At 42.4% G+C, this 20,000-nt stretch overlaps 1 protein-coding gene across 1 annotated transcript in view; it reads left to right on the top strand.

The window, feature by feature from the left end:
• LOC143301417 (uncharacterized) overlaps positions 1 to 20,000 on the top strand; it is a 148,202-nt gene that overhangs the window by 109,726 nt on the left and 18,476 nt on the right. Inside the window, exons 2-5 of the mRNA XM_076615691.1 lie at positions 8,414 to 8,898; positions 9,207 to 9,299; positions 10,506 to 10,658; positions 19,997 to 20,000. The exon at positions 19,997 to 20,000 is cut by the window's right edge and continues 86 nt beyond it. Coding sequence (XP_076471806.1) covers positions 8,804 to 8,898; positions 9,207 to 9,299; positions 10,506 to 10,658; positions 19,997 to 20,000 — 345 coding nt within the window. The 5' untranslated portion in view covers positions 8,414 to 8,803. The remainder of the gene's footprint in view (positions 1 to 8,413; positions 8,899 to 9,206; positions 9,300 to 10,505; positions 10,659 to 19,996) is intronic.

Here is a 20,000-nt window from a genome sequence, read left to right as displayed (position 1 = left end):
CCGTGGGGAGGGGCGGTATATATCTTTTTTTTTTTTTTTTTTTTGGTTTATCTATCTATCTGTCTATCTATTTATTCATTCATTCATTTGTAAATCAGCCCAGTTATGGCCCTGCATAGTTGGCTGGACTTTAATTAAAGCAACAACGGTAAATAAATGTATTCGTCAGCACGCGGAGGAGGGTGTTTTGGTAGCTTCGTCATTCACCCATCTATTTCATCGTTAAGAGAGAGAGAGAGAGAGAGAGAGAGAGAGAGAGAGAGAGAGAGAGAGAGAGAGAGAGAGAGAAGGAAAAAGAAGAACAAACACATCAATCTGTCACATATTACAAATTTTCGGAACGATCACGTTCCTTCCTCAAGTGATAAGTTGTTTATATATATATATATATATATATATATATATATATATATATATATATATATATATATATGTAGATAGGTAGATAGATAAATAGATATAGCTAGATATATATATATATATATATATGTGTATGTGTGTGTTTGAGTGTGTGTGTGTGTGTGTGTGTGTGTGTGTGTGTGTGTGTGTGTGTGTGTGTGTGTGTGTGTATTTATCATTGGAACAAAGTTGTTTGATAGCATCGTTGTTTGTTTGTTTATTTATTCATTAATTTTGTTTATTTATTTATTTATTCATCTATTTATTTATCTTTTTTTTTATCTTTTTATTTTCAATTGTTTTTTTATGTATTTATCTATCTATTTCTATGTATGTTTGTTTGTTTGTGTGTATGTTTCTTTTCTTTTCTTTCTTTCTGTTTATTAGTCGACTGGGCTAAAGGTGACAACGGTGAATACAATCTTATGTATTCGGCAACGCGGGGAAGTTGTTGTGTTGGTGGTTTTGTGAGTCACCCATCTATTTCATGATTGATTCACTTTTATCATTGGAACGGAGATGTTTGATGGCGTTGTTATTCATTTATCTATCTATTCATCTATTTATTTATTCATTTGTTCATTCGTTTATTTATTTGTTTGTTTGTTTATTTATATATTTATTTATTTATTTATTTCATTTATTTAATCATTTATTTATCCATTCATTCATTTACATAACTATTTATTTATCTATTTATTTATTTATTTTATTCATTTACTGATTGTTGCTAGCTTTGCGAAAAGAGCAACGTTTCTGGATTCAGCCAACTCGTCCAATGGGAAAACAGTATCCTGCTTGTTTCAGTTGGCGGGACGAGTCTTGTCATTTGGGTTGGGTTGTAGTTCAGCTGGCAAGATCTGCATTTGGTTGAGGAGGGGGGGGGTACGGGTGGGGGGAGTGGGGGGGGGGGGGCATGGGTGTTGTTCTCGAGCAGCCAATCGGTGGCCTTTAAGTTCTGTTTTCCCGTGATTCTCTCTCTCTCTCTCTCTCTCTCTCTCTCTGTCTCTCTGCCTGTGTCCCTGTCTCTGTCTCTCTGTCTGTCCCTCTGTCTTTGTGTCTCTGTCTCTGTGTCTCTGTCTCTGTCTGTCTGTCTCTCTCTGTCTGTCTGTCTGTCTCTCTCTCTAAACTTGGGCACCATCTCTGGCAGCAGATACGTTGATACCTTCCTGATCTATGTCTGTCTCTCTCACCGTCTTTCTGTCTCTCTGTTTCTGTCTCTCTGTCTCTGTCTGTCTGTCTGTCTGTCTCTGTCTCTCTCTCTCTCTCTCTCTCTCTCTCTCTCTCTCTCTCTCTCTCTCTTTCAGATGTGAGCGATGTTGTGTCTCTCAATTTGACGTTGTGTTATACTTGTACATTGTGCATGTATTAAGTATAACAACATATATTTTAATTTTTTATTATGCGAATATGTTTGTGTGTCTCTTAGAACAACGGCAGATGTGTAAGTCGGCCAAAGTGCTAATGTCTTCACCGTTGGAAAATAAAGATTCATTCATTCATTCTCTCTCTGTCTATCTGTCTGTCTGTCTGTCTCTCTCTGTGTCTCTGTCTCTGTCTCTCTGATTTGGGTGTGTAACGATCCGTGTCCCAGGTCGTTGCTAATAGTTACGGGTATGCTACGCTGATCATTTCATTGATTGAAAGCATTCATGCGGCCTCTCTAAATCAACTAGCACTAATGCACTAATTGTGTCATAATTATGTTCTGTTCACAGAGTGGCCCGATAGACAGACTGACAGACATACAACTAGACAGACAAATGGATAAATACATACATACATACATACATACATACATACATACATACATACATACATACATACATACATACGTATGTGTAGAAAGGTAAATCTATAGACCGACAGACAGACAGAAAGAGAGACGCAATGAAAAAAACAACAACAACAACAACAAAAAACAACAACTATACAGCGATATTCCCAAAGACGAGAGTCCACAAGTTTCAGAGCCCTGATAAATCATCATTAAGTCCTCAACACAATCAAACCACATAAAAGAATCCCGCAACGCTTATCAGGCTTAACTTTCATCTTAGATGTGTTGACCGTGATACAATTTTAAAAAACAAAAGAAAGAAAGAAGATGATGACGATGAAGAAGAAGAAAAAAAAAAAAGAAGAAGAAAATGCAAACTGCTCAGGTCTAATGGTATGAATCTTTTTTTTTTTCTTCTTCTTCTTTTTCTTCTTTTTTCGATAAAAATCTCTGGCCGAGTTATATAATATAATATGATATAATAGATATGATATGATATGATTTTTTTTTTTTTTTTTTTTTTTTGTTACCTAAGAAAGAAAACATTATTTCTCGCTAAAGTTACGCGTTGTTTGGGTTGTTCAAAGGTCTGTATCTCTCTGTCTGTCTCAATCTCTCTCTCTCTCTCTCTCTCTCTCTCTCTCTCTCTCTCTCTCTCTCTCTCTCTCCCTATCCTGAGACGTGCTTTTGGGGGTTAAAACGTTCACCAATGAAAAAAAAAACAATAAAAAACAATAAATACAAAAACAGAAATGCTTTCATTTTGTGTTGATGTGTCGACCACATGTCTGCATGAAGAAGTCCTACCTGAAAACGAAAATCCACATTTAGGGGGAGGTTGGGTGGAGGGGGGGAACAACTTTCCGCTTTGGTGTGGATATTTATTATATTTGAACTATATGTGTGTGTGTGTGTGTGTGTGTGTGTGTGTGTGTGTGTGTGTGTGTGTGTGTGTGTGTAAGTGGCAAGGGAAAAGTGACGGGGAAGATGACGGAAGGTAAAAATTAAATAAAATAGAAATACAATATAAAAAAAAAAAAAATGGACTGACAACGTTGCAGAATGGATGGGAAAACCATTTGTGGACACCCAGGCTTTGACACACAACCAACAGAGCTGGAGGGATCTGGTGAAGAGTTCTCCTGTGCAGTGCCGCACCGAGTCTTCTCGGAGTTAAGAATGAGAAGGAAGAAGGAGAAGAAGAAGAAGCAGGAGGAGGGAGGGGAGAAGAAGAAGAAGTAGACGGAGGAGGAAAGAGAAGGAGGAGAAGAAGAAGAAGTGGGAGGAGGAGGAGGAAGAAGAGGAAAAGAAGATGAAGGAGGAGGAGAAGGAGGAGGAGCAGGGAGAGGAGGGGGAGAAGAAGAAGAAGTAGGAGGTGGAGGAGGAGGAAGAGGAGAAGAAGAAGAAAAAAAAGAAGGAGGAGGAGCAGGGGGAGGTGGAGAAGGAGAAGAAAAAGGAGGAGGAGAAGAAGAAGAAGAAGAAGGGGGAGAAGAAGAAGGAGAAGAAAAAGGAGGAGAAAAGGAAAAGGAGAAGAAGGAAAAAGAAGAAGAGGAAGAAGAAGAGATACATTTAATCAATAAAATTTCCAGAAGAAGAAGAAGGAGATATATATATCTAACCAATAAAATTTCCACACAAACCTGGCGCCGCCAATCCGCCATTACAGTCTCAGAACGAGGCAGACGCCGAATAGTGGTGAGGACAGGTCATCTCGTTTACAGTGTTTACACTGCCTGTTGACGCAGGGGAAGAGTGTTAAGGTAATAGAACTTCCTGGGGAAGTTGTCTTTGGAAAAAAAAAAAAACCCGACCTGTAAAATAAAGAATCGCTACTACACGTTTCGAATGTAAAAGTAAATCATATGTGTGTGTGTGTGTGTGTGTGTGTGTGTGTGTGTGTGTGTGTGTGTGTGTGTGTGTGTGTGTGTGTGTGTGTGTGTGTGTGTGTGTAATACAGAGAGAGAAAGAGAGAGAGAGAGAATTATAGATATATGTGTATATTTATGTATATGAAGAGAGGTAGTATATACATATATAGATAGATAGATAGATAGATAGAGAGAGAGAGAGTTATAGATATATGTGTATATTTATGTATATGAAGAGAGGCAGACAGATATATATATATATATATATATATATATATAGAGAGAGAGAGAGAGAGAGAATCATCACAGAAGCAAACCGTTTCCTTGTTTTTTCCCAAAGTGTGTGTGTGTGTGTGCGCGCGCGCGCGCACCGTGTGTGTGTGTGAGTGTGTGTGAGTGCGTGCGTGCGTGCGTGCGTTTGCCTGTTATTCGTGTTTTGGGGTAAAAATGGAAGTGAGCAGAGAAGGCCATCTGACGGCATAAAACCCCTGTCCCGTGTTATCATGAGACTGATTCCAAACCTCTTGAGTTATTGTTGAATGCCACGCAATAGTTTATTAGCTGGGGCTTTGTAGTAGTAGTTGTTGTTGTTTTTATTTGTACTTGGTTGTTTTGTTTGTTTGTTTGTTTGTTTGTTTGTTTCTCAGCGGTTTCAAAGCCTGCTTCACCAGTGACACTTTCAAACAGCAAAGATCAAGAACCACACTCTCAAAATATCTTACTGATACATTTTTTTTCACCCGATGACCCGTCTTAAACAACAGTTTGCCTTATTTGTTTTACTTTTTTTTTCGCATCTCGCTTTTGAAAATGACTTATGTTCATCCCACATACTTCTGTCTTCAGACTTCAGTGTGTGTGTGTGTGTGTGTGTGTGTGTGTGTGTGTGTGTGTGTGTGTGTGTGTGTGTGTGTGTGTGTGTGTGTGTGTGTGTGTGTGTGTGTGTGTGTGTGTATGTGTTTGTGTGTTTGTTATTGTGTGTGTGTGTGTGTGTGTGTGTGTGTGTGTGTGTGTGGCGCAAATCCACCGCTTTGTCCAGACGTATAAATGAAACAGCAATGTATACGACAAACTCAGTTTAGTGTCCCTTCTTATTTGCCTTTTGTTGTTCCTTCTGATTTTGTTATTTTGTGTTCTTTTCTGTAAAAAAAAAACAAAAACCAAAAACAAACAAACAAACAAACAAAAAACAATAATGATAAGTTTGACGCATCCGCTGTTGCATCGGATCTAACTTCTCTTCTGATTTTTTTTATGACCCTCCAAAATTATGCATTGGAGTTCATTGTTCGTCCACACAAGAAAAGGATATTCAAATCATCAATGGAAAAAAAAACAAAAAAAAAACAACGTTTACAATGAACATCCCAATGTCAAAAGAACGTTTATGAATTATTCATGAATACGTAAGGAAATGTTCGTGCTTGCTTTAATCTACAGTTAAACAGTTAAAGAAGATTCCGATGCAAGCAGACAGGGACAATTATGAATTAGAGTAATGAGTAGAATGTAGTATTTTGGGGAAGTTGAAACTAAAACAGCGCTTTCGACAGAGATACGCATTGTTTTCACGCACAAAGCTAGCTAAGGGAAATAAAGCACACACGTTCGCGTGTGTTCAATTCCTTGATGTCGTACTTTGGAACGCGATGCACTAATTTAATCTACAACTGATTGTCATGAAACATATTTGATAAACGGGGGGATTAAGATGAAAACTCAGACCAAAACAGACGTGAAAATAAATAAAATAATTATTTTGCAAACTACCAACAAGCACACGTGTATTTTTGGTATTTGTATTTCTTTTTATCACAACAGATTTCTGTGTGAAATTCGGGCTGCTCTCCCCAGGGAGAGCGCATCGCTACGTTACAGCGCCACCTCGGTTTATCGTCTCATCCGAATGACTAGCGTCCAGACCACCACTCAAGGTCTAGTGGAGGGGGAGAAAATATTGGCGGCTGAGCCGTGATTCGTACCAGCGCGCTCAGATTCTCTCGCTTCCTATGCGGACGCGTTACCTCTAGGCCATCACTCCACTCCGTGTGTGTGCGTGCGTGCGTCCGTGCGTGTGTATGTGCGCGCGCGCGCGCGCGTGTGTGTGTGTGTGTGTGTGTGTGTGTGTGTGTGTGTGTGTGTGTGTGTTTGAATTTAATCAACCGCAGAATATATGAGGCTTTTTTTCTTTCTTTTTTTTATCCCGGTAGTTTTATAACAGTTACTAGTTGTATAAGTTGTGACCTTCAATTATGCGATTCCCAGCAATTATAAAACAAGCAAAACGTTTAAAAGATTTATTGTCAAAACATCCACAACTTTATTTTTCCTGTCACACAAGTCATCGCTGATTTACCGACCCCTGGCACGTGCAAAATGACATTCTCTGATCTTCTACACCATGTGATTTAAGATGATACCTGCGTCTTGCTGCTGTTGTTGTTTTTTGGCTGCATAGTTTGTTTTTTCTCTCTCGTATTATGGCAGTGGTTTGTTACTAAACACCGGGAGATATTCGCTATTGACCTGTCAAATACCTTCAAAATGTTTTGCACTGTGATGCCATTCAAAAAAAAACAAAAAACAAACAAAAAATGTTGTGCTAGCTGCATCCATGAAACTGTTAGTAAAGAACGACGGTGCAGTATTTTGCAGCGCTCGAAACATTTCGCTTTCAGTCAACCCGGACAATTCTCTTTTATCAAAGTTGGTCCATATAATATTTGGTTGCGTATTTGTTGCAATTAATGTTGTTGTTCTTGCTTTCGTTGCTGTTAAAATGTAAACATTGACATTGTGGAGCTGTCCAATCTCCACCCTGACGCTTTTACAACAGGATTCACTCTGAAAGAAATCATTTCTGTGGCTGGTTATCCTCCTATTCCTTGGATATTTAGAGCTATTCATCTGCTTACAGAAAAATCAAAATTAGATGTATGGCTGGTATCATATTCAGATCACTGTTAGAACTATGAAGCGAGAAGAACAATTTTAACTCACTCAGTACGGCCAGTCCTCTCTTCTCCTCTACACAGACCCCTCGGATGTCCAGTGGGTGTCTCAATGACCCAACCTTTAGCTTCCGTCGTCAGAATTGTGGTATTCTTTGTCAACATTCACCTCTTCAGTATAAGAGCCTTCCGCTTGCAATATTTTGATGGTGGTAATTGGGGTGAAACGCTGTTAACGTCGTCTTTTTCGCCGTTCGTATGGAGAGAGTTAAAAACAGCAACAACAAAAACAACTACAACAACAGTAACAACAACAACGACAAATCCTTATTGGTGTTTGAAGCATGGGAGCACACATGGTATCACCTTGCCAATCGCACTCACATTTCGCAAGACCCATAATTAAGACCTAAAAAGGTGCGAAAAATGGAAGTGATAATAATGTGGTTACATGGTTGGCAGGTTGCCCTGAAATGTGAAATTGAGAGAGATCCATCACCTGATTTTCTTTTCTTTTTCTTTTTTCTTTTTTTTCCAATTTTTTAATTTTTTTTTTTTTAAGTCTGTTTTCGTTCAGTGATTGATAATTTCCTAATTGTTCAACCGTTTGTAAAGGCTAGAAGATAAATAACCTCCCTCTCTCTGTTTCTCTCTGTCTCTCTCTGTTTCTCTGTCTCTGTTTATCTGTCTGTCTGTCTCCTTCTCTCTCTCTCAGTCTCTCTCTCTCTCTCTCTCTCTCTCTCTCTCTCTCGTGTGTGTGTGTGTGTGTGTTCTATCTTTTGTTTCATTTATGTACTGCATGTAAACGTGTGTCTATATCATGTCTGTATACATTATGGAACGGGCGTTTGTTCTTGATATCACCCTCATCGTCTTCATCATCGTCACCAACATCCTCATTGCAATAATGACAAATACTACCAGTACCGCTGCTACTACTACTACTACTACTATTACTACTACTACTACTTCCACCACTACTGCTATTAAGAAGAAGAAGAGGAACAACAACAACAGCAACAACAACGGTGGATCATTCGTATTATCAAGCGCAGTTCGCCGAAAGAATATTCAGAATCAGTTGCTCAGTCATCATCGACCTGGCCGTGTTTAGGCATTGCTCGATATCATTCTCGTCCTTGTCATCATCATCACCATCACCATCATCATTTTCATTAAAACCATTGTAACTATTATCAATATAATCATTATAGGCATCATGATAGTCGTCGTCGTCGTCGTCGTCGTTGTTGTCATCGTCGAATTTGTTATTTCTTACTACCATCACAACCAGCACCACTGTCGTTGACATCATTTTCATTCCTGTGGTCCACTTTTACTTCATTTGTTTTTTGTTGTTGTTATTGTTTTTTAAGTGAATTTCACGACACCTCCTCCTTCTTTTTATGTTCCAGAAGCAGCAACAACATCAGCATCAGCAACAACAGCAGCAACAAAAAAATCAGAACCAACCCCAGAGATCGCTACAAAAGAACTTCCTCCCCACACCCTACCCTCCCATCCGGGTCTACAACTACAACTACAACTACAGCTACAGCTACAGCTACTACAACTGCGCTACCATCGCTTCCCTTGGTGGTGGTGGTGGTGGTGGTGGTGACCGTTATTTCTATTTGCTGATAACAGCTGTTCCCCCCCCTGGGCAACGTTAGTCACTGCGTTCATTTCGCCGTCAACTACAAGTGTCTGCTCTTCGTCACAGGTTTTGTACTGTCTGGGTAGTTGGCGCTTGTGCTGGTGTTGGCGTTGGTGTTGGTGTTGGAGTTGGTACCCTGGCGTCACCCATGGCCTGCCTTCACGGAAACCGTCTGTTCTTGGTTGTGCTGTCGATCGCTTTGTCGGCTGTGCACGTGACTTCCGTCGAAACAGGATCTACTAGGTGGGTTTGTTTGTTTGTTGTCATTGTTGTTGTTGTTGGAAGGGGATTAGTGTGTGTGTGTGAGGGGGGGTGGGTGATGGGGGTTGTGGGGGGGTTGTGTAGGGTGTGTGTGTGTGTGTGTGTGTGTGTGTGTGTGTGTGTGTGTGTGTGTGTTCAGTTTGATTCAGCGTCTTTTACATACTAGACAAACTGTGTATGTATGCGTATGTGCGTGCGTGCGAGTGCATGTGCGTGTGTGTGTGTGTGCGCGCGCGCACCCGCGCGCGTGTGTGTGCATATGTACGCACACGGCATTTCTCTTCCCGCAGTTCAAGACACAAGCGAAACTCAGAGACCAAAGTGGACTTGGATGCCTTAAAAGATAACCTGGCCACTATTGAAGATGGCTTATCCAACTTTCAGTGAGTTCCAGTGTGTGTATGTGTGCGTGTGCGTGTGTGTGTGTGGGTGAGTGTGTGTGTGTGTTGGTGTGTGTGTGTGTGTGTGTTTGTGTGTGTGTTGGGGGGTGTGTGTGTGTGTGTGTGTGTGTGTGTGTGTGTGTGTGTGTGTGTGTGTGTGTTGGTATCTGTGTGTGTGTGTGTGTGTGTGTTGGTGTCTGTGTGTGTGTGTGACTTGACTTGACTTGACTTGACTTGACTTGACTTCATTTATTGTCATAAAATCCCGAAGGGATATGTATATATGTATGTATGTATGTATATATATATATACAGATAGATAGACAGATAGATAGCTAGATAGATATCCCAACGCTCAGCATATAATCACAGAATGACAAAAGCTAACAGTTGGGCCAACAGCAAAATGAGAGCTGTATGATGAATTCTTTCTCTACTGCGATGGGAATTCATTTACAGCTTTTGTGAAGGACTATGACTCTGACACTAGGAGGCAAGACTGCACTGGCTCTTAAGATCTGCAGCCTCGGGGACTAACTGGTGGCCTTTGGGAACCATCCCAATGCCGGCTGTCCTAAAAGCCCTCTTGGCCGAGAGAGTGGGGGATGTAACTTGGACAAGACGCTCTCTACTATAATTAAATTCTAGGCTCAGATAGTTGGGATGCCTCCTCTGCTGTTCTGCTGGTCATTGTCGGACACGACTGACTGTCATTCATACATATACGTATGTATGTATGTATGTATGTATGTATGTTCTATGTAAATATGTATGTATGTATGTATTTTTGTTCTATGTATGTATGTATGTATGCATTTTTGTTCTATGTGTGTACGTATGTTTATAGTCGGACACGACTGACTATTATTCATATATATACATATGTATGTATGTATGTATGATGTATTTTTGTTCTATGTATGTATGTATGTGTGTATGTATGTATGTATTTTTGTTCTGTGTATGTATGTACGTATGTATGTATGTAGTCGGACACGACAATCATTCATATATATATATATACATATATATGTATGTATGTATTTTTGTTTTGTGTATGTATGTGTGTATGTACTATTGCCGGGAGCGGGGGTGGGGTGGGGGTGGGGGGTGGGGGGGGGGCGGCGTTGAAATTGTTCAGGTACACTGTTAACGGGATGAACTAATCCTTTACAAATTTTTTGTTTCGTTTTGTTTTCCCCCCCTCAGGAAACGGTCCTGTGCGGTGGGTCTCAACAGTCACCACTGCGCCATCGCGCACCTCGATGACGTCATGATGGGAACCGATTACCTCAGCGGTGGCTTCAGCCCCGGAAAACGCAACACGCCACTCCCCGAGGACATCCGGTCTCGGGCGGAAGTGTGAGTGGTCTGACTTTTCTTTCGTTTTTTTCTTCTCGCTGGCAGCCCTTCATGATGTGACCTGACGTGATGAAGGTGGGGAAGGATCTCAGAATCCAAAATGCTTCGTACTCTTCATCTAAATCGTTGTTGTTGTTGTTGTTCACGTAATTTGGTTTGATTTCCTTACAGGTAACGGAGCGCAACAGCCTGGATTATGTAACGAATACTTGAACATGAATGGGTTTTTTTTTTCAGACTGTTTCAAAGGATGTGATGAGTGAGAGACTGTGACGGACTGGGTAAAAAAAAAAGGCAGTAAATTTCAGTTTTGTAAAGCTGAAGAACTAAACCCCCTCTCGCCGTGAGTTGGGAACGCAAATGAGTCTGTCGTCAGCGGAGGAGCGCAGAGACTTTGCCGAGGGGACATCTCTGCTTAAAAGCTCAGAGACGGGCGCAATAGCTGACGGGGTTAAATCGTTGGACTTTCAATCTGAGAGTCCCGTGTTCGATATCTCGGTCATGGCGCCTGGTGGGTAAAAGGTGGAGATTGTTTTCCCCTTCTCCCTGGTTATTGACACATGTGCATACCTGCTAAAGGCCTGAAACCTCTTCGTGTGTGTGTGTGTGCATGCAGAAGATCAAGGACGCCACTTTAACTCTCTCCATACGAACGGCGAAAGAGACGACGTTAACAGCGTTTCACCCCAATTACCATCATCAAAATATTGCAAGCGGAAGGCTCTTATACTGAAGAGATGAATGTTGACAAAGAATACCACAATTCTGACGATGAAAGCTAAAGGTTGGGTCATTCAGACACCCACTGGACATCCGAGGGGTCTGTGTGGAGGAGAAGAGAGGACTGGCCGTACTGAGTGAGTTAAAGACCCCGAAATCCATGTCAGCGTTTGGTGGATTCTGGAAACAAGAACATACCCGGCATGCAAACCCCACACCCCCGAAAAAATAGAGTATGATTGCCAACATGGCGGATTTAAAACGGTCATATATGTACACGTAATAGCCCACTCGTGCACACGAGCAAATGTAGAAGACTCATCCGACGAAGGAAAAAAAATAACCTTACAGATCATCACTGATGTGATTACATACCCTGATGTGATTAATGCTATTTACATCGATTATATGACTACTTTGTTGTGATTGATGTCGCCTTATCACCCAAAGCTGTAGCTCAGAAGAACGCAGTAAACACTTACCCATAAACATCTACCTCTTGAGATGCCAACAATGTCCAAAGTCTTTTTGCGTCGATGATCCATTTTCTCATCTCCACAATACGCTTTATTTCAGTTCTCTGTTTGTCAGCTGTACTGTTCTTTACTTTTCTTTTGTGCATACTTACTGCTGTAACGTTTACATTTCTACCTGCAGAGACATTCCGTCACGTATTTAGCGTTTGCATCTAAGTACATTACAACAAGATTTTATTTGAAACGTTCTTACGATCCTGTCGAATCTATTCCGTTTGCGTTGTGATATTTTCAAAAATAATATTGTTTAAACTAAGGTGGGTGTGGAGAGTGGGTAGGGGGGAGCAGCTTGGTGCAGGTTGTCTTAATGGTGGTTCTGTTGTTTCTACTTCTTCTTCTTCTTCTTCTTCTTCTTCTTCTTCTTCTTCTTCTTCTTCGTTCGTGGGCTGCTACTCCCACGTTCACTCGCATGTACACGAGTGGTCTTTGACGCGTATGACCGTTTATACCCCGCCATGTAGGCAGCCATACTCCGTTTTCGCGAGGGGGGTGGGGGGGGGTGTTCTGTTGTTTGACCCGGTGTATCCAGACTTCCTGTATGCATGCGAGACACATCGACCCTCACGGCGGATTTGGTCAGAAGAATCCAAGCTATAGAAAATTATTAAGTGTTATCATATCACCAAAAGAACGAGTGTACCAAACCTATGTAAGCAGCACATTGGACCAGATGATGTTCTGCTGACATCACTTAAGAAAAAAAAAAAAAGAAAAGTACATAGATATGTCCACGTAACAATATTCAACCGGCATTGCTAAAACAATCCTCCAACAAGGTAACTGTTGCCGGGGGTGGAGGGGGGGCGGGGGGGGGGGGGGGGGGCGGGGGGGGGGGGACGGAGGAGAGACAGAGAGGAGGTGGAAGACAGGACAAAGCGATCGACTGACAGCATCGCATAATAGTCCGGTAAACAGTTCACACAGACCCAGCCAGGCTTTGGCACACGACCCGACAGACCCGTACCCTGGAGGAATCTGGTGAAACAATTCTGTGCGGCGCCCCAACGACTCTGCACATTGTTAAGGAAGAAGAAGAAGAAGATGAAGAAGAAGATGAAGAAGAAGAAGAAGAAGAACTGTCCTTTGTTTATTGATTGGTTTGTTAGGGGTTTGGGCGAAGGAGTGGTTTTTGTTTTTGTTTTGTTTTTTGGTTTTGGTTTTTTCTTCTTTTTCTTTTTTTTTTTTTTTTTAGGGGGGGCGGTGGGGGCAGGGAAAGGGGGAGGGGTGTTAATGTTGTTTGTTTATTTGTTTGTGTTTTTGTTGTTATTGTTTTAGTTATCTTTGTTGCTGTTCTTTTTTTTTTCTTGGTGGACGGAGGGGTTTGGGAGGGCGCGGAGGGGGGAGGGGCAGGAGTCGTGTTTCGGAAGCGCGGTGTATATATATATATATATATATATATGGAGAGAGACAACCAGAGACAGAGAAAGAGAGAGAATGGTAGATAACCCCGGAAGAAAATAGCTGTCCTCCTTGGCATACTGATATCAGACAAACCAAAACGAAACTCTGTTAAAGCACATCTAATGACTCGGTTAATATTCTTTGCTGAGTATGGTTCTGCGAAATGATTCCTTTTTAAACAAGCTGAACTAAGAAAACTTCTTCTTCTGCTTCTTCGTTCGTTGGGCTGCAACTCCCACGTTCACTCGTATGCACACGAGTGGGCTTTTACGTGTATGACCGTTTTTACCCCGCCTTGTAGGCAGCCATACTCCGCTTTCGGGGGCGTGCATGTTGGGTATGTTCTTGTTTCCATAACCCACCGAATGCTGACGCTTGCGTCTACACACGAAGGGGGTTCAGGCACTAGCAGGTGTGCACATATGTTGACCTGGGAGATCGTAAAAATCTCCACCCTTTACCCACCAGGCGCCGTCACCGTGATTCGAACCCGGGACCCTCAGATTGACAGTCCAACGCTTTAACCACTCGGCGAACTAAGAAAACATTTCACTATTTTGTACATGGTCGTTCCACTCCTGCCAACTACAGTCGACCATACGTTGTCTAAAGCAAACAAGAACATCATGAACACATCCAACCCCTTGATTAAGCCAGACAAACGCAAAACCATTACTACATAAACATTTTCGAATGCTAGTAACTCATGTTACTCCTCCCCTGGCATCCAGATCAAATAACACTTCATAAGCTTGAGCAGGCAATCTGCATTCGTTTTTTTTAACCAGTTTTAATCAATACTTAATGCATTTTACATACGAGTTAATATAAATCGGGTACCTACCAAGCACACCGTAAACTAAGTCATTTGGCGTTCTTCTGTCCACCTGCAAAAACCTTTTCATAGCAAACAAATGTAGTTTTTCTATCTCGTACCCTTTTTCCAACCCCTAAATTTCAGCACCGTATTGTACTGTAGGCTGGGCTTGAACATCAAACAATTTAATAAAACAATTTCACAGAATTACTTTCAAACTTATATAATAATTGTAATATGCTCAAGACACAGCTCGTTTCCCTTAGCTAACAAGGTTTCGACAAGCGAACGTAAAACTAAGTTTTGTGGAAAAGAATAAACCAAGATACTGATAGGTATTCATGACAGAAATTTGAAGAGAGAGATGGGGGGGAGGGGGAGAACTGTTGCAAAGGGTCCATTTCTCCATGGAGGGGAGACTCATCTTCTGCCACCCCTACACCAGAGATTGCTCAGCCAGCCGAAAAGTGGAGAATGAAACCGGTGAGAAGAGGAGACTGGTGAGGCGAGGAGGGGGGGGGGTGACGGTTGGCTGGGGGTAGGAGGGGAGGGGAGAGAACGGAGACAGGGGAGTGGGGTAGGTGGCGGTGTGGCAGAGATGGGGCTGGGTGGAGGGTGGTGGGGGGGAAGGGGGTGTGTGTGAAAGGGTGGAATGGGTGGTTGTATCAACAGCCACCCTTGTCAAACAAACCTGCATGCACCCTCAGACAAACCCACGTCCTTCCGCCACGCCACACCACACCACCACCACCCTCCTCCACACCACCCTGCCCCGTCCCCCGCACCCTCCCCCCCCTGCCACCCCTCCCCCCTCTCCCGCCACCTCCAGAGTGAAACAGCGAGCGTTACGACAGACCGACGCCCCGAGGCATGGGTTCCGTTCATTAAAAGCCGCCAACTGGAAACATCAAATCAGTCCTTCTCCCGACAGAGAGCAGTGGAAGGGAGGGGTGGGGGTGGCGAGGGGGAAATGTGGGTGGAAGGAACAGGGAGAGAGATGGGCGAAGACATACAGAGTGGGTAGAGAGAGTATTTATTTATCTATTTATCCATTCATTTATCTATATGGTTATTTATCTATTTATCTATCTATCTACTGAGAGAGAGAGAGAGGGGGGGGAGAGGTTGGGGGAAATAATACCGTACAGAGAAGGTGGGAGAGAGAGGAAGAGAGAGAAAACAGAAAGAGAGGGTGTCATTGAGACAGGGGTGGAAGGGAGAACACAGAGAGAGAGAGAGAGAGAGAGAGAGAGAGAGAGAGAGAATGGGAGAGACAGACACACAAATACAGAGTTAGAGACGCCGTAACCCGACGAAGCAAGCAAAATACGAGTCTGTGCCTATTCACCCTTTCGGTGGAAAGAGTGACAAATGCGATAAATTAAATGCAAGGAGGCTTCACCCAGGTCACACATTTTGATTATATATTTCTTTCTCCAGAGCTAGCTAACATCAACACCCCCAAATTATGATTAAAAAAAAAGACCAACCCCCCCCCCCCCCCCAAGCAAAAGCAAAATTAATGGTTTGTTAGGACAGATATGTGTGGTTCGTCCGTCGGGATCGGCGAGGACCATCTAGTCATCCTGGGGGTGGGTAGGTTGGGCTCTGTGGGTGCGCAGATGACTGGTCAGGCCAATCTGCGCCCGGAAGGTTCTGACGCTGTGTGGACAGGGGATGGTGGCGGCTGTCGGGGACCTGCTGGCACTGCTTTTCCTGGCCTGTCTGCGTTGCTCTGTTGCAGCGATTCTGTTGGCCTCACAGGATTTGGCGCCTTTGTGGACAGCTGAACGCCACTTTGGTCTGTCCATTGCATTCAGCTCCCATGTGTCGTGGCTGATGCTGAAGGCCTTCAGAGAAGCTTTCAGAGTGTCTTTGAAGCGCTTCTTTTGGCCTCCATGGACAGATATGTAAGAGCCCCTAAATAGTAGAAAATGTGATCCCTTTTGTGGGCCGATTTCAGTTTCAGTTTCAAGAAAGCCTCAAAGAGTGATCCATATACGCTACACCACACTTCCTTTAAAAAATTTTGAATAAAAAAAAAAAATCAGATAGTGTCTTTCTTCACTGAAATGAACACGTGCTGCTGTTGACAAAATTAATAGTATGTGGAATCCTTTCTCCGGTATGTTTTGACAAACGTGGTCAACAACGTATGGTTCTGTTTGTGTGTGTTGGTTGTTTTAAGAAATGCTAAAAGACAACAGTTCAAAATTATCTATTGTTGTTCATTTGACTGAATTTCATATCAAGGCTGAAAGAGCGTTTTGTTTTGTTTTTTTTTGTTTTTTGTTGTTGTTGTTTTTTTGTTGTTGTTGTTGTTTGTTTGTTTTTGTTTTTTTTGTTGTTTTTTTCTTCTTTTTTTTTTTTTGTTTGTTTTTTTTTTTTTTTGGGGGGGGGGGTTTTTGTTTTTTTGCAAAGTCTAATTTCCCTTCTGTTTCTCGTTGTTGTTGGTGGTGGTTTTCTTTTTATCTTAAACAGTTCCAGAAATAGCCTAGAGGTAACGCGTCCGCCTAGGAAGCGAGAGAATCTGAACGCACTGGTTCGAATCACGGCTCAGCCGGCGATATTTTCTCCCCCTCCACTAGGCCTTGAATGGTGGTCTGGACGCTAGTCATTCGGATGAGACGATAAACCGAGGTCCCGTGTGCAGCATGCACTTAGCGCACGTAAAAGAACCCACGGCAACAAAAGGGTTGTTCCACGCAAAATTCTGTAGAAAAATCCACTTCGACAGGAAAAACAAATATAACTGCAAACAGGAAAAAATACAAAAAAAATGGGTGGCGCTGTAGTGTAGCGACGCGCTCTCCCTGGGGAGAGCAGCCCGAATTTCACACAAAGAAATCTGTTGTGATAAAAAGAAATACAAATACAAATACAATGCTGAGGGTGCGACTGGTGGAATGCTTCCTCGAAGAACACTCCAATTATCGATCTTCATCGATGTATCTATTATGACTCTCAAACGAGGAGGCAAAATTGCACTGGCTTTTAATGCTGCAGCCGTGGGGGCTAGTTGGCATTTGGGGACCATACCAACGTCGACTGTGCTAAAACCCTCTGGGCCGAGAGAGTGGGGATGTAACTTGGACAAGACACTCTCCACAACGGTCAAATTCTGGCATAGATAGTTGGGACATCAGTTGCCTCCTCTGCTGTTCTGATGGTCATAGTCGGACACGACTGACCACCATATTTTTCCTTGGACCTAACTATCGGTTATATCAGTGATGTACCTCTTCTTCATGGGTATCAAAAATCAACCACCGCCACGACAACAATAACAAAAATCGAACGAGGAAGGAAAGCATAAAACGAATACACTAAAAAAAAAAAAAAATTAAAACGAAAACATCGGCGTTAGGGGATGGGGGGGGGGGGGGGGGAGCCAACCTCTGCCAATAATCTGTGCCAGAAAAGATCAGCCAGCCAAGTGGAGAGAGAGTAGAGAGAGAGAGAGAGAGAGACAGGGACAGAGACACACAGAGAAAGAGACAGGGAGAGAGAGCGTGTGGTGGTGAGTGGAGGGAGGGTTGAGGGTTGGTGAAGGGAGGGTTGTCCCTGCGCCAATAAACTCTGTCGCCGTGCACCAACACGGCTAGGACAGACCACACGCCTCAGGGCATCCCACGTCTTCGTTAAATGCCTCCCGACCTGCAGGAAACAACAATAACAACAACAAATCAGGAAACAGGCCTGACTGTTTGAAGGGTCCAGAAAAGTCGATCAAACGGAATGGAATCCGACTTTCCCAAACAGCTTGCCAAAAAAAAAAAAAAAAGTAATTCTAATTACGTTTCTAAGTTGTTTTTTGTCGTTGTTTGTTAGGGTTTTTCTTTTTGGTTTCGGGGTGTGTTTTTTTGTTGTTTTTTTTAACGTGCAAAGAAACAAATAAACAACAAAAAATGAGGGAAGGGAGGGAGAGAGAAGCTTGGAGTTGAAACTACTTCAGTTTGCGAAAGACGAGCGCCAGAGCCGAATGGTTATTAGAGTGTTGGACATTCCCACATGACTGACTGGCGCCTCATGTTGTTTTCTTGGCGTCGTTGTTGTTGTTGTTGTTGTTGTTGCTGTTATTGTTGCTTTTGTTGTTATTCATTTTCCTGCTGCTACTGCTGCTGCTGCTTCTGTTGTTGTTGTTGTTGTTTTCCCATTTCCCAGAGTAACAGATGCACAGACCTGCAAGTGCCTTACCCCACCCCTTCATATGTATACACATGGAAAAAGATCAAATCCGCACGTTAAAGATCCTGTACACCATGCAAGTGTGTCTGTGAAACACGAAGGTAACCATCACGCATACCCACAACACCGGAGTGTGGCCACCTACACGACTGGGTAAAAATGGTCATACACGAAAAAAAAAAAAGTATACGATACGTTTGAACGTGAGAGTTGCAACCCACAAACGCAGAAAGAAGAAGGAGGAGGTGGAGGAGGAGGAGGAGAAGAAGAGGCAGTAGGAGGAGGAGGAGAAGAAGAAGAAGAGGAAAGAGGAGGAGAAGGAGGAGAAGAGGAAGAAGGAGGAGGAGGAGAAGAAGTAGTAGGTGGGTGAGGATAAAAACAGTGATAAGACAACAATAATAATAGATTTTCATTAAAATGTAAACTTCCCATCTGTGGGTGACATTTTGGCACGGATAAGGAGTCAACGAGGACAGGAAGTGCGAGTGCAGTTATTAAAAATTAAATTAATTTTTTTAAAAAGCAGTGTAGGGCTGGCTTTACGAGTCCCTTATCACTGATCGTAGCTCTTGGAAACTTCGCTTGAGATTGTGAGTTCAGCTCTTGAGAATGCAAATTCTCTCCCTTTTTAATTAAAAAAAAAAAAAAGAAATATGAAGAGTTTGTTGCTGATGTTGTCCTTGTTGTTGTTGTTGTTGTTGTTTGTGTTTTACCCTTCAGATCAGATCATGTTGTTTAGAGACCAACTGTGCGCAAAGGAGCAATTTCAAGGCTTACTTTTTAGCCTTACGGACACGTTAAGCTTATCGATAAACAGAGAAAAAAAAAAAACAGCATTGTGACCAAATCGAAACAAAAGGACAAGAAAACAACCCACGAAAATGTGCACTTAAATCGTGAATGATAGGAAAAACAATCAAGAAACTAATTAAGAAAGCAATCACCAATCCGAGGCACTTGCTTTTTTTTTTTTTTTTTTTGCTTTTTTTTTAACGCTTTGAAGTAAATGGTGTTTTCTGTTTTGAAAGTTGAGCACTAGAGCACACTCTTCATTGTTGTTGGTTTTTTTTGTTTTTGTTGTTGTTGTTGTTTAAATAGCTGAGGAAGGAAGAAATGAAAAAAATGTTGTTTAATGTCCTGTCACACACACACACACTCATGATTGAAGACACCCAGTCAAACTATTAATCTTCAAATTTGAATGTTATTATTAAAACAAATAAATGCATGGTAAAAAGGAGAGGAGGAAGGCGCGCGGGGCGGGGGGGAAGGGGGGGGAGGGTGTGTGTGTGTGGGGGGGGGGGGTCACACGGTGAGTTGGTAGGGAAACAGGGCATAATGAAGAGGGTGAAATCAAACACGAATGTCTGAACTAAACAAGAAGCACAGTTGATTAACACACTCAGTACGGTCAGTCCTCTCTTCTCCTCTACACAAACCCCTCGGATGTCCAGTGGGTGTCTCAATGACCCAACCTTTAGCTTCCGTCGTCAGAATTGTGGTATTTTTGTCAACATTCACGTCTTCAGTATAAGAGCCTTCCGCTTGCAATATTTTGATAATGGTAACTGGGGTGAAACGCTGTTAACGTCGTCTCTTTCGCCGTCTGTATGGAGAGAGTTAACCTATACTTGACTGACGTTTTGAACGCCGTATGCTGCCTGTTTGTGTTGCAGACTG

This window comes from Babylonia areolata, chromosome 27 (assembly GCF_041734735.1).
Source record: "Babylonia areolata isolate BAREFJ2019XMU chromosome 27, ASM4173473v1, whole genome shotgun sequence".
Taxonomy (NCBI): domain Eukaryota; kingdom Metazoa; phylum Mollusca; class Gastropoda; order Neogastropoda; family Buccinidae; genus Babylonia; species Babylonia areolata.
Note: the sequence above shows the minus strand (reverse complement) of the source record. Positions and strands in the feature narration are given on the sequence as shown.